Here is a 13863-nt window from a genome sequence, read left to right on the forward strand (position 1 = left end):
CACTCCCATACAGGAAGAGCAATTCCTTGGTCGTGTCATTCCACAAATGTTGTTTCGGTTCATAGAAAGAATACAACATGACTAAAAGCGATTAATTATTATTCTTTTTTTTATAGATCAACATGTATTTGTTAGTTAACAACATTCAATGTAGGAGTGAATTTATTATGGGGGAAAAAGTGATTAGTCACACATTTTCTGATGATGTGGCCAACGTTCCACTGACACGCCCCTTTTTTCTTGAGACTTTGGCATTTCCTTTTGCGGATTATTCTCTTTCCGGTACATCATGGCGCCCCCCACACCTCTCTTAGCAGGTGGGTTATTTCATTGAAGAGTAAATTCTTTATTTGTTGTTTACGTATTGTTTTAGATGTTAACGTGGGTTGTAGAATATACGCCACTCTTAACTGTCATGCGATTTGGAATGTTGAATCATTTCCTTACTTTCAAGTCGATTGTGACCTGCTCTTGTCCGAGTAATGTTACACGCTTGCCAAATGCTTTCTAAACATTTTCGCCAGATGCTGTAGCATGCAAGCCCATCACTAGTAGTATATCTTGCAAGCACAGTTCCGTTCCAATCAGATGTACCTCCTGCTGATGATAATGTAGCTAATTCTTTAATCTTACATAGCTATTACATCAGTGATTTTAGACTAAGTGCTGCTGTTATTGTGTTCAGTCCGGGGATCTGACGGGACAGTGCTGCTCCGTGGACCACCAAACTGCGAGAAGCATGCAGATTTTCAAAGGTCATTCCCGTTCTGTCAGACTTAACATAATGTTACATTGTTAGCCAAATCAATCACTGTGCATGTGTTGCAAATGCAATTTTATTGATTAAACTTTTCATTTTCAGGGACCCTCGGCAAAGTAGATATGTTGCTTTCAGCAAGGATGGGACATTGTTTGCATGGTGCAATGGAGAGAAGTAAGAAAAGCTACATCTGCATCCCAAATGGCACCCTATTCCCTATATATTACACCACTCTTGCCCCGAGCCCTGTGTATCAGTAAGCAGAAGTAGTATAAAACCCTTGCATGCTGTAGTATGAGAGACATTAGTCATGTAGACTACCTCTTCAGTCATTGGAATCTTTTGCATGCATTGAGACTTTGGTCTGATCACAGTCGTTGTCATGCCCATGTTTTGTTTGTCAGGGTCACTGTTGTGAAGGTTGCAGATGGCTCACAAGTCAGGTCATTTGACCTTCCAAAGACTGCAATGTTGGGGTTCTCTCCGCTGAACACTGTACTGGCTACATGGCAGGTTTATAGCAGTAAGTTTACATAACTACATTGAAATGCAATACAAATTCTAACACAAGGTTTGATTAGATGATGAAAATGGGAAAGCACTGACTCTTGATATTGTGCTCCTTAGCCTTTTTATGGAATCTATTAATGACTAAAGGGCTCTACACACTACGCAAATGGAGCGACGGAGCATCACTTTCTACATACAGTAGTTCTATGTACTTTCGTTTCACAGAATTTTTGTCCAGCTGAATTTTTTTTAACAGACTGTATGTCACTGTTTGCATAGTGTGTAGAACCCTTAAGCAGGAACACAGGCCGGGAGTCTAAATGTATTATGTTTTAAACTAGATATCATTTAAATGTCATGTCCATTTATGGTTTGTGGTTGGTTGTGCTGCACTAGCACTTATCTTTACATTAGGTCATGTAATGGTATTTTCCCTTTCTATTGTCAGAGACACAAGAAAACCCACAGGGAGATGCCAACTTGCAGCTGTGGGATTTGCAAACTGGGACCTGCCTCAAGGCTCTCTACCATAAGAAGGTACAGGGATGGTGAGTTTGCGCCGTTGTCTATTATTGTGTGTTTTTCCATCTGAGGAAATACCGAGGATTAGCCAGCAACATAACACCCTGCTGGCCTCTGAAGCTAAGTAGGGTTGGTCCTGGTCGGTCCCTGGATGGGAAATCAGATGCTGCTGGAAGTGGTGTTGAAGGTCCAGTAGGGGTCACTCTTCCCTCTGGTCTAAGGAGATTCCAATACCCCGGGACAGTGAAGGGGACATTGCCCTGCGTAAGGTGCCGTCTTCCAGGTGGGACATTCAAACAGATGTCTTGACTATGTGGTCACTAAAGATTCCATGGCACCTATATCATAAAAGTAGGGGTGTTAACCGTGGTGTCTTGGTTAAAATCCCAACCTGGCCCCTTTCAATCATCCCCAGCTTCAAATTGGCTCATTCGTCTCCTTTCCTTCCCCCTGCAACTCTTCCCCGGGTCATTGCTGTAAAAGAGAATATGTTCTCAGTCAACTTACCTGGTAAAATAAGGGTAAATAACTAAATGAGTGTGTTGCCCATCACAATATGACTGAATTAGAACCTGGGTCTCCTGTGTGCCCGCTAAGCTAATGCCTAGGCCCTAGTCTTGGACAGGGTTATCAAATCAAATTGTATTGGTCACATACACAGGGTTAGCAGATGTGAATGCAAGTGTAGCGAAATGCTTGTGCTTCTAGTTCCAACAATGCAGTAATATCTAACAAGTCATCTAACAAAATCCCCAGAACTGCCTTAATACACACAAATGTAAAGGTATGAATAGGAATATGTACATATGGATGAGCGATGGCCGTGCGGCATAGACACGATGCAGTAGATGGTATAGAATACAGTATGTACATATGAGATGAGAATTGTAGGATATGTAGACATTATTAAAGTGTCGTTATTTAAAGTGACTAGTGATACCTTTTATTAAATCCAGTTATTAAAGTGACCAGAGATTTGAGTCTGTATGTTGGCAGCAGCCACTCTGTTAGTGATGGCCTTGAGATAGAGAGACTGAAAAACAGCATCTGTCCCGGCTTTGATGCACCTGTACTGACCTCGCCTTCTGGACGATAGCGGGGTGAACAGGCAGTTGCTCGGGTGGTTGTTGTCCTTGATGATCTTTTTGGCCTTCCTGTGACATCGGGTGCTGTAGGTGTTCTGGTGGGCAGGTAGTTTGCCCCTGGTGATGCGTCGTGCTGACCGCATTACCCTCTGGAGAGCCTTACAGTTATGGGCGGAGCAGTTACCGTAGCAGGCGGCGATACATTCTGACAGGATGCTCTCGATTGTGCATCTGTAAAAGTTTGTGAGTGTTTTAGAAGATAAGCCAAATTTCTTCAGCCTTCAGGTGCTGTTGCGCCTTCTTCACCACGCTGTCTGTGTGGCTGGACCATTTCAGTTTGTCCATGATGTGAACGCCGAGGAACTTAAAACTTTCCACCTCCTCCACTACTGTCCCGTTGATGTGGATGGGAGGATGCTTCCACTGCTGTTTCCTGAAGTCCACGACCTCATCCTTTGTTTTGTTGAAATTGAGTGAGAGGTTATTTTCCGGACATCACATTCCCAGGGCCCTAACCTCTTCCCTGTAGGCCGTCTCGTCGTTGTTGGTAATCAAGCCGACCACTGTAGTGTCGTCTGCAAACTTTATGATTGAGTTGGAGGTGTGCATGGCCACGCAGTCATGGGTGAACAGGGAGTACAGGAGAGGGCTGAGAACGGACACAACAGGGTGGAGATGTTGTTTCCTACCCTCACCACCTCGGGGCGGCCCGTCAGAAAGTCCAGGACCCAATTGTACAGGGCGGGGTCGAGACACAGGGTATCGAGCTTAATGACAAGTTTGGAGGGTACTATGGTGTTAAATGTTGAGGTGTAGTCAATAAACAGCATTCTTACGTTGGCATTCCTCTTGTCCAGATAGGACAGGGCAGTGTGATTGCGTCGTCTGTATTGGGGCGGTAAGCAAATTGGAGTGGGTCTAGGGTATCAGGTAGGGTGGAGGTGATATGATTCTTGTCTAGTCTCTCAAAGCACTTCATGATGACAGAAGTGAGTGCTACGGGGCAATAGTAATTTAGTTCAGTTACCTTAGCTTTCTTGGGAACAGGAACAATGGTGGCCATCTTGAAGCATGTGGGCACAGCAGACTGGGATAGGGATTGATTGAATATGTACGTAAACACACCAGCCAGCTGGTCTGCGCATGCCCTGAGGACGCGGCTAGGGATGCCGTCTGGGCCGGCAGCCTTGCGAGGGTTAACGCGTTCAAATGCTTCACTCACGTTGGCCACGGTGAAGGAGAGCTCACAGGCTTTGGTAGCGGCCTGTGTCAGTGGCACTGAATTGTCCTCAAAGCGAGCATAGAAGTTGTTTAATTTGTCTGGGAGCAAGACGTTGATGTCCGCGACGGGGCTAGTTTTCTTTTTGTAATCCGTGATTGACTGTATACCCTGCCACAAACATCTCGTGTTTGAGCTGTTGAATTGCGACTCTACTTTGTCTCTATACTGACGCTTCACTTGTTTGATTGTCTTGCAGAGGGAATAGCTACACTGTTTGTATTCGGTCATGTTTCCAGTTGCCTTTCCATGATTAAAAGCGGTGGTTCGCGCTTTCAGTTCCGCTTTCATTTCAATCCACGGTTTCTGGTTAGGGAAGGTTTCAATAGTCACAGTGGGTACAACATCACCAATGCACTTGCTAATAAACTCGTTTACCGAGTCAGCATATACGCCAATGTTGTTGTCTGAGGCTACCCGGAAAAATATCCCAGTCCACGTGATCGAAGCAATCTTGAAGCGTGGAATCCGATTGGTCAGATCAGCATTGGATAGACCTGAGCACGGGCATTTCCTGTTTTATTTTTTGTCTATAGGCTGGGAGCAACAAAATGGAGTCATGGTCTGGTTTGAAGGGAGGGCGGGGGAGGGCTTTGTATGCATCGCGGAAGTTAGAGTAGCAATGATCCAGAATGCTACCAGCCCGTGTCGCGCATTCGATATGCTGATAGAATTTAGAAAGCCTTATTCTCAGATTAGCTTTGTTATAATCCCCAGCTACAATAAATGCAACCTCAGGATATATGGTTTCCAGTTTACATAGAGTCCAGTGAAGTTCTTTCAGGGCCGTCGAGGTATCTCCTTGGGGGGGGGGATATACGGTTGTAACTATAATCGAAGAGAATTCTCTTGGTAGATAATGCGGTCGGCATTTGATTGTAAGGAATTCTAGATCAGGTGAACAAAAGGACTTGAGTTCCTGTTTGTTGTTATGATTACGCCATGAGTCGTTAATCATAAGGCATACACCCCCGCCCTTCTTCTTACCAGAGAGATGTTTGTTTGTCGGCGCGATGCGTGAAGAAACCAGGTGGCTGTACCGACTGACAACATATCCCAAGTGAGCCATGTTTCCATGAAACAGAGAATGTTACAATCTCTGATGTCTCTCTGGAAGGCAACTCGTGCCCTAATTTCGTCCACCTTGTTATCTAGAGATTGGACATTGGCGAGTAATATGCTCGGAAGCAGTGGATGGTGTGCTCGCCTTCTAAGTCTGACGAGTAGGCCGCTCCGTCTGCCTCTCCTGCGGCGACCGCGTTGTTTTGGGTTGGCCTCTGGGATAAGATCCCATGTTCAGGGTGGAGGTCTGAACAAAGGATCTGCTTCGGGAAAGTCGTATCCCTGGTCGTAATGTTGGTAAGTTGACGTCGCTTTTATATCCAGTAGTTCTTCACGGCTGTATGTAATAACACTTGAGATTTTCTGGGCTATCAATGTAAGAAATAATACATTAAAAAAATATATATATTACTGCATAGTTTCCTAAAGGCCTGAAGCGAGGCGACCATCTCTGTCTGCGCCATGATGACAAAGTTGTTCCCTGTGTGTGTGTCCAGGAGTTGTTCCCTATGTGTGTCCAAGAGTTGTTCCCTAGATTACCAATCATGTGAGTGTGATTCAATGAACCATCTCTGTTACACAGATGATGCACTTGGGAAGGCTAGATAATGTCTGCCACCACTTTATCATTATCACCCCTCACTGCTTTGAATAGAAACTGAAAATGATGATCATTTTTAGTTATACGTTTGCATCATGACCTTTCTGAACAGATTGTTTTTGTCTTGTCAATGTGTACAGGTGTCCAAGCTGGTCAGATGACGAGAAGATTGCGGTCAGGAGTGTTAACAATGAACTTCACTTTTTTGAGAACAACGATTTTAGTAAGTATCTTTATTTTCCCCGTTCTTGTCCACATAGATTTTATTTATTGAACGTTTATTCAACCAGGAATTCCCATCGAGGTCAAGAGATCTCCTTAACAATGGATAACTAGCCATGATGGCAGCTCCATACTGATGTGACACACAGAACCAAGCATTTATTGAGAGCACTAGGTAGCGCTTGTGCACTTTCTATTATAAAAGTAACAATATGTCTATTAGTTAATTGTCAATTGTCAAATTAACAATTGCTAATTGTTAATTTTTCCAGACACCATTGCCAATAAGCTTCACTTGCAGAAGGTGTCCGAGTTTGTGCTATCCCCGGGAAGTCAGCCGAGTAAGGTATACCTCTGTTTTATCTTGGTTCCTGCCGATAAACGTAACAATTCATACATCTGTTTGGTTAGCTGACTGTAGAAGAGGGTATTGACATTTGCCACTGTGTTTCTGCTGAAGGTGGCTGTTTATGTCCCTGGGAGCAAAGGTGCCCCCTCGTTTGTCCGGCTATACCAGTACCCTAACTTTGGTGGCCCGACCTGTGCTCTGGCCAACAAGAGCTTCTTCAAGGCCGACAGGGTGACCGTGCTGTGGAACAAAAAAGGTTGGTCAACGTTTATAATAGAATTATGTTAAGTAAATGTTATGGAGAATGTGTGGTTTGCGTTATCCTAATAGTTTGCTGTTGTAGAAGATGAATGCCATGACGGCTTTGTTGTTCTTTTTTTCAATCAGCCACTGCGGTTCTGGTGCAGGCCAGCGTAGAGGTGGATAAAACGGGGGCCTCATACTACGGAGAACAGACTTTACACTACTTGGCCACCAACGGGGAGACTTCTGCGGTGCAGCTACGTGAGTCTGCATAATTTTTTATATAGTGTGTTTTTACTCCACTTTACTTATTTGTACGTCTGAAGGCAAAGATATATAAAATACCAGTGGAGCTACACTGGTGCGATGGTCATTCGGTATGTTTTTATCTGTAACACGGAACCCAAACCGGCTGCTCGCGCGCGCCATCATGCATAAATGTATTTTGTCCCCCCACACTAAACGCGATCACGACACGCATGTTAAAATATCAGAACAAACTGAACCAATTACATTAATTTGGGGGCAGGTCGAAAAGCATTAAACATTTATGGCAATTTAGCTAGCTAGCTTGCACTTGCTAGCTAATTTGTACTGTTTAGCTACCTTGCTGTTGCTAGCTAATTTGTCCTGGGATATAAACATTGAGTTGTTATTTGACCTGAAATACACAAGGTCCTCTTGACTTTATATTGCAATTGGCAACTTTCATAAATTAGGTGCATTACCGCCACTGACCTTGTTTGTCTTTCAGTGACCCATGTGGGTATACCCACGTGCCATCTCCTCATTGGTTATCTGCTTCTATAAATCAATGAGGAGATGGTAGAGGCAGGACTTGCAGCGTGATCTGCGTCACAAATAAAACTGACTTCTATTTTAGCCCTTGACAACGCAGATGCTCGTTGGCGCGCGCGAGTAATGTAGATGCAATAATTTAATAATATATATTTCAACATTTATTTTGCAACGCACGTGACGCGAGCGGTGTAGTCAGCCTGTTACACTGGACTTGTAGCTTTTGCCGGCGTGTGCGCGAGCCACATTATCAAGTGTTCTCGGGCGTGAGAAGCGTGTCATTCTTTAAAAAATAGAACCAAAGCGCAATTGTACACTGAGCAGTTCGAGCCTCGCTGCTTACACCCAGGATTAATTTTAAATGAATTTAGCTGATGCTCTGTGGTTCATAAACGTATGGTATCTATCTGTGTTGTGAACAGAGAAGAACGGGCCCATCTACGATGTGGCATGGAGCCCAAGCTCCACAGAGTTCTGCGTGGTCTATGGCTTCATGCCCGCCAAGGCTACTGTCTACAACCTCAAGTGCGACCCTGTCTTCGACTTCGGCACGGGTCCCCGCAATGCTGTCTACTACAGCCCCCAGGGCCACATCCTTGTCTTGGCTGGCTTCGGGAACCTGCGGGGCCAGATGGAGGTGTGGGATGTCAAGAAGTGGAAGCAGGTGTCCAAGCCCCAGGCGCCCGACTCCACCCACTTTGCCTGGTGCCCGGACGGTGAACACGTCGTCACGTCGACCTGTGCCCCCCGGCTACGTGTCAGCAACGGCTACAAGATCTGGCACTACACCGGCACGGTTATGTACAAGCAGGACACGCCGACGGGCACAGAGCTCTGGGAGACTGTGTGGCAGCCCTTCCCAGATGGGACGTTCCCTGAGAGGCCGGTGAAGTACCAGGCAGCACCCAGCGAGCTGGGCAGCACAGAGGCCAAGCCAGCTCAGGCCTACCGCCCTCCTGCCCTACGGAATAAACCAATCACAGCCAGCTCCAAACTAGTGAGTAGAGGGGGTTCAGGTTTTGGTTGTTTTCAGTAGGCATTCAAATGAGCATTTAAAGAGAGAGTTCCTCAAATACCAATTAGCATATTTCTTGTTTCATGTCCAAATCATATTTTAAGTAATTTTATTGAAGTCCACAATCGATTTTAGACACTTTGGGAGTATTTGGACATAAAATGTTAATATTTGTGATACCAAGCTTTGGTTGTGTGCTGTAAATGCTGAAAAGTTAGCATTTGGAGACAGTGACCAGGTAAACAAACCAAAGCATAGATTGCTGTCTTACCTTATCAATAGACTGCTTACAGAGTAAGCAAACCAATATAGAATTTGGGTGAACTATCCTTTTTAAAGGGCCAAATAAAGTTGTATTGTATTAAATCCACCCCTGAGGAGGAAGACCTAATAGTGATGAAAAGGGTCCGTAAATATCCACTCTTTTCTCTGTCAGCATGAAGAGGAGCCTCCACAGAACATGAGGCCTGGCGCCACCGGGGACAAGCAGCTGTCCAAGACGGCTCTGAAGAACCAGAAAAAACGAGAGGCAAAGAAAGCAGCCAAACAGGTACAGATGCTTTGCACGATCTTCTCCTAATGTGCTGGAATGTATGACTGAAGTGGAGAATTGCTCTTGTCTAAGTTATCAGATGGGGGGGAGTGGGAGGTGGTTAGGTAAGCGATCAAGCTGTGTGTGATTTTTGTGACGTTTTAAAGCCTTCTAGGGTTGAACAAGTTGTGTTTTCTGCTTGTGTAGGAGATAAACTCAGATGCCCTTGAGCCCCAGTCAGATCCCTCTCCAGCCAGCAGTGCTCAGCCTGAACTGTCCTGTGGCGACCCAGAGACGGACAAGAAGATCAAGAACGTAAAGAAGGTGAAACAATATGGTCACTGTTTAATAGTCAGTAGTAACTGTATCAGTTAGTGGCTGAAGTACCTGTAGTAAGCGGTTTGTGTTTCTTCCAAATTTACCTTACAGTATTTTTACAGATTCAATATACGTCTTTGGGGAAGCAGGTTTTACTTCATAATGTAATTGACCTTTTAGTTTTCACTGCTATGAAAAGGATTTATGACAAGCATACCGTAGACAAATGAGCCTTGAGTAAGTTTCACGTCAAGTGTTGCCCTTGGTGTTGAGAATGGCTTAGCTTGTACGTTAATTCTGTTCATTTCAAACTGACCCCTAGAAACTGAAAGCTATAGACGAGCTGAAAGCGCTGCAAGCAACTGGGAAACCCATTCAAAAGAACCAGGTATTATTCTGGCAAACTACTGTCACGCACACATTCAATAAATATCCAGTTTATACATCTGTGTCTTCAACTTGAAAATAAAGAATTGTTGCTAAAAATGTGTTTTATTTTTGTCCCTTGTCGTTTCTCTTTTAGCTTGAAAAGATGGAAAAGGAGGCTCAACTCATGAAAGAGCTTGAGGATCTTCAACTAGTAGTATAAAAGAAAATATTTAATTTGTTAATGAAACACAACATCCTTACCATATGATCAAGAGCATACCCAAAGCTATCTATAATGGACACCCCCTCAATCTACACACAATACCCCATAATGACAAAGCAAAAACAGGTTTGACATTTTTGTAAATGTATAAAAATAAATAAACCACATTTACATAAGTATTCAGACCCTTTACTCAGTTCTTTGTTGAAACACTTTTGGCATCGATTACAGCCTTGAGTCTTCTTGGGTATGACGCTACAAGCTTGGCACACCTGTATTTTGGGAGTTTCTTCCGTTCTTCTCTGCAAACACTCAAGCTCTGTCAGGTTAGATGGGGAGCGTCTGCACAGCTATTTTCAGGTCTCTCCAGAAATGTTCGATTGGGTTCAAGTCTGGGCTCTGGCTGGGCCACTCAACTCCTGCATTGTCTTGCTTAGGGTTGTTGTCCTGTTGGAAGGTGAACCTTCGCCCCCAGTCTGATGTCCTGAGCGCTCTGAAGCAGGTTTTCATCTCTTTGCTCATCTTTCCCTCGATCCTGACTAATCTCCCAATCCCTGATGTTGAAAAACATCCCCACAGCATGATGCTGCCACCACCATGCTTCACCGTAGGGATGGTATTGGCCAGGTGATGAGCAGTGCCTGGTTTCTTTCAGATGTGATGCTTGGCATTCAGGCCAAAGAGTCTTGGTTTCATCAGACCAGAGAATCTAGTTTCTCATGGTCTGAGAGTCCTTTAGGTGCCTTTTGGCAAACTGTCATGTGCCTTTTACTGAGGAGTGGCTTCTGCCTGGCCACCCTACAATAAAGGCCTGATTGGTAGAGTGCTGCAGAGATGGTTGTCCTTCTGGAAGGTTCTACCTTCCCCACAGAGGAACTCTGGAGCTCTGTCAAAGTGATCATCGGGTACTTGGTCACCTCCCTGACCAAGGTCCTTCTCCCCGATTGCTCAGTTTGGCCGGGCGGCCATCTCTAGGAATTGTCCAAACTTCTTCCATTTAAGAATGATGGAGGCCACTGTGTTCTTGGGGACATTCAATGCTGCAGACATTTTTTGGTACACTTCCCCAGATCTGTGTCTCGACACAATCCTGTCTCGGAGCTCTACAGACAATTCCTTCGACCTCATGGCTTGGTTTTTGCTCTGATATGCACTGTCAACTGTGTGACCTTTATATAGACAGGTGTGTACCTTTCCAAATCATGTCCAATCGACTTTACCACAGGTGGACTCCAATAAAGTTCTTGAAACATCAAGGATGATCAATGGAAACAGGATGCACCTGACCTCAATTTCGAGTCATAGCAAAGGGTCTGAATACTTATGCAAATAAGCAATGTTTTATTTTGATAAATTTGCTAAAAATCTGTTTTCTGTCATTATGGGGTATTGTATGTACATTGAGGGGGGGGATTTAGAATTTTAGAATAAGGCTGTAACGTAACAATGTGTAAACTGAAGGGGTCTGAATACTTTCCGAATGCACTGTTGTATGTACAGGTTATTAAATCCATTGATGATACCTAATAAACACTTAAAGGTTTCAACAGCTAGAAATTGTTGGTATTTACTTTAAGTTGAATGAACTCGTTTCAGTTCATTGCGATGTAATAAGAAAAACAGTTATTCTTCATGGTTCCAATAAAAGGTTGCTAATTTCATTAATCGTCACCCAAATGTTTTTAAAATAGTTTGTGTGATATCACTTGATTGGCAATGCTCTTGACCCAATTCAATCACAGTTCTTCCTTGCCATTGGCTACCACATGACACACCGGTGATATTGTTCCCACCCACAAGGAAATGCCAAAGCTCTCCCACACTTTCACATCACGCATGCTCAATATTTTAGGGATGTTTGTGTGTTTGACTGTCGTGTCATTTCTCTTGATTTTACTGTTCCAAATAGCTGCTTCAACCCAAGGAATCATTAGATTATTGTGCTTTTCAGCATGTGCCAATACGCATCCAGATCAGAACTCATGTCGACACCACCCGGTGTATGCGACAGTTCAGTGCATGAACATTTAATTCAATATCGACCTCAAAAGTATCCCATGGTCGGGTATGTCACAGTCCGATGGATTCGCCAAAGCAAAGGAAAACTGTCCAAAGACGATGCGGAGTGAAGAAAGCATGGCCAATAGCCGCCAGGTCATCGGAATAAACTTCTGCGGGTCCACGCCTCTGATGTTGCGTGTGGACGACTTGAATGCAGCCCATGAATTGGGTATCATAGAGACCCTGGCGGGGGTCTCTGGCCCGACAACCTAGGCAGAACACCCAGTTTCTTCCCCCTCAAGCCCGACCTTGGTTTAATTGATCCTTACAGAATCCCGAGGTGAATCCAGAGCAAGTGGAGCAGTACCATGCGGGACTGGAGAATAGATTTAAGGAGCAGAGTGCCTTGGAGGACAGGAAGACGACATTGCTGAGAGTTATGACTGAGAAACATAATGGTGTGGGGGCCCCTTACTCACATCAGATGACTAGTAGTAGGCCGAATACAGGCATTTGTACGGGACATGGCCATTCACATGACTTAATCAAGTGTCAAATTGTACTGCATACCTTGACGATGTGGTGATACATTCGTCTACTTGGTCTGATCATCTCTCCACTTTGAAAAATGTGTTTCAGCGGTTGGAGAATGCTGCTTTAACCCTCAATTTGGCCAAGTGTGAATTTGGGAAGGCTACGGTGACTTACTTAGGGAAACAAGTGGTACGAGGTCAAGTGCGCCCAGTATCTGGCAAGGCGGAGGCAATTGTTGCTTTTCCTGCTCCCACGACTCGACGCCAGTTGTGCAGATTCCTAGGGATGGTAGAGTACATTCTGTACGAATTTCTCGACGGTAGTAGCTCCCCTTTCATCTCTGCTTAGTCCAACGGTACCATTTAGGTGGTCCAAGGACTGTAACTATGCTTTTGAGTCCGCTAAAGCGCTACTTTGTAGTGCCCCAGTGCTTGCCGCCCCCAACTTTGACAAACCTTTTAAGTTGGAGGTTAATGCTAGTATAGTGGGGGTGGGTGCGGTTCTCTTACAGGAAGATGAAGACGGAGTGGATCGGCCCGTCAGTTTCTTCTCCCGTAAGTTCAACTCGTGTCAGTCAAGGTACTCCACAATTGAACAAGAGACGCTGGCTTTATTGCTAGCCTTACAGTTCTTTGAAGTATATGTGGGATCCAGTGCCTTGCCTGTAATGGTCTTCACGGACCATAATCCATTGGTGTTCTTGAAACAAATGTACAATCAGAACCGCCGCCTTATGCGGTGGGCTCTGATTGTACAAGGATATAATGTACAGATAGCTTATGTGAAGGGCTCGGCGAATGTGGTTGCTGACGCTCTATTACGGGTTTACTAACTGGGGATGCGTTGGTTTTTGTTATTACAAACTGTATGTTTGCAATTTTTGTGGTGGGCGTGTTACGTTCCCCAGTTTCTGTGTTGTAGTTTGTATTTGAGTGTGTGTGTTTCAGGAGATGGCTTCCTGAAATTCTCCCCAAGCAGCTGATTGGTCGGCGCCAATTGATAATTGGAGAGCTGACCCCGCCCCCTCGTCAAGACGCAGCTGTCTCCAATTAACAATGCCTTCTGAAGCTATAAAAGCCAGTCTTCTGTTGTTCAGGAGAGACATGATTGGAGAGAGAGATCATAGGCAGGCAGAGATGATGCGAGAGAGATCATAGGCAGGCTGAGATCATTGCTGGAGAATTTGATTGTGATATAGTGTTGGTTGTTTATCAGAAAGCGTTGGTGTGTTAGTTGTTGCTGGGAGCAGTTGGTGTGTTAGTTGTTGCTGGGAGCAGTTGGTATGTTCCGTGTGAGATTGTTGCTCAGCTAGAGTTTATTTGATGTCCTTTGTTTATTAGTTTGTTTGAGTATTGTTTGATATTCTGTTTCATTTGTTCCCAGGGGGGAAGGGGAAGGCACTTTGGGAGTGCTTAGGCAAGAGGCCCGCGGGCATACATA

At 44.6% G+C, this 13863-nt stretch overlaps 1 protein-coding gene across 1 annotated transcript; it reads left to right on the forward strand.

Moving 5' to 3' along the window:
- The first annotated feature begins 28 nt into the window (after positions 1-28).
- LOC129832124 (eukaryotic translation initiation factor 2A-like) lies at positions 29-11549 on the forward strand. Its single transcript, XM_055895908.1, has 14 exons — positions 29-317; positions 686-755; positions 863-934; positions 1165-1283; positions 1719-1818; positions 5960-6042; positions 6314-6387; positions 6502-6646; positions 6778-6894; positions 7854-8428; positions 8883-8996; positions 9186-9302; positions 9619-9684; positions 9820-11549. Exons 1-14 carry the CDS (start codon positions 290-292, stop codon positions 9883-9885), a joined length of 1746 nt encoding a protein of 581 aa, XP_055751883.1. The 5' UTR covers positions 29-289; the 3' UTR covers positions 9886-11549.
- Positions 11550-13863: the final 2314 nt, after the last annotated feature.

Source organism: Salvelinus fontinalis, chromosome 33 (genome assembly GCF_029448725.1).
Source record: "Salvelinus fontinalis isolate EN_2023a chromosome 33, ASM2944872v1, whole genome shotgun sequence".
Classification (NCBI taxonomy): domain Eukaryota; kingdom Metazoa; phylum Chordata; class Actinopteri; order Salmoniformes; family Salmonidae; genus Salvelinus; species Salvelinus fontinalis.

Coding starts and splice junctions, on each gene's coding strand:
- LOC129832124 (XM_055895908.1), top strand. CDS start 290: ATGGCGCCCCCCACACCTCTCTTAGCAG. Junction 935..1,164: donor GCATGGTGCAATGGAGAGAA/GTAAGAAAAGCT, acceptor TTTGTTTGTCAG/GGTCACTGTTGTGAAGGTTG. Junction 6,895..7,853: donor GACTTCTGCGGTGCAGCTAC/GTGAGTCTGCAT, acceptor TGTTGTGAACAG/AGAAGAACGGGCCCATCTAC.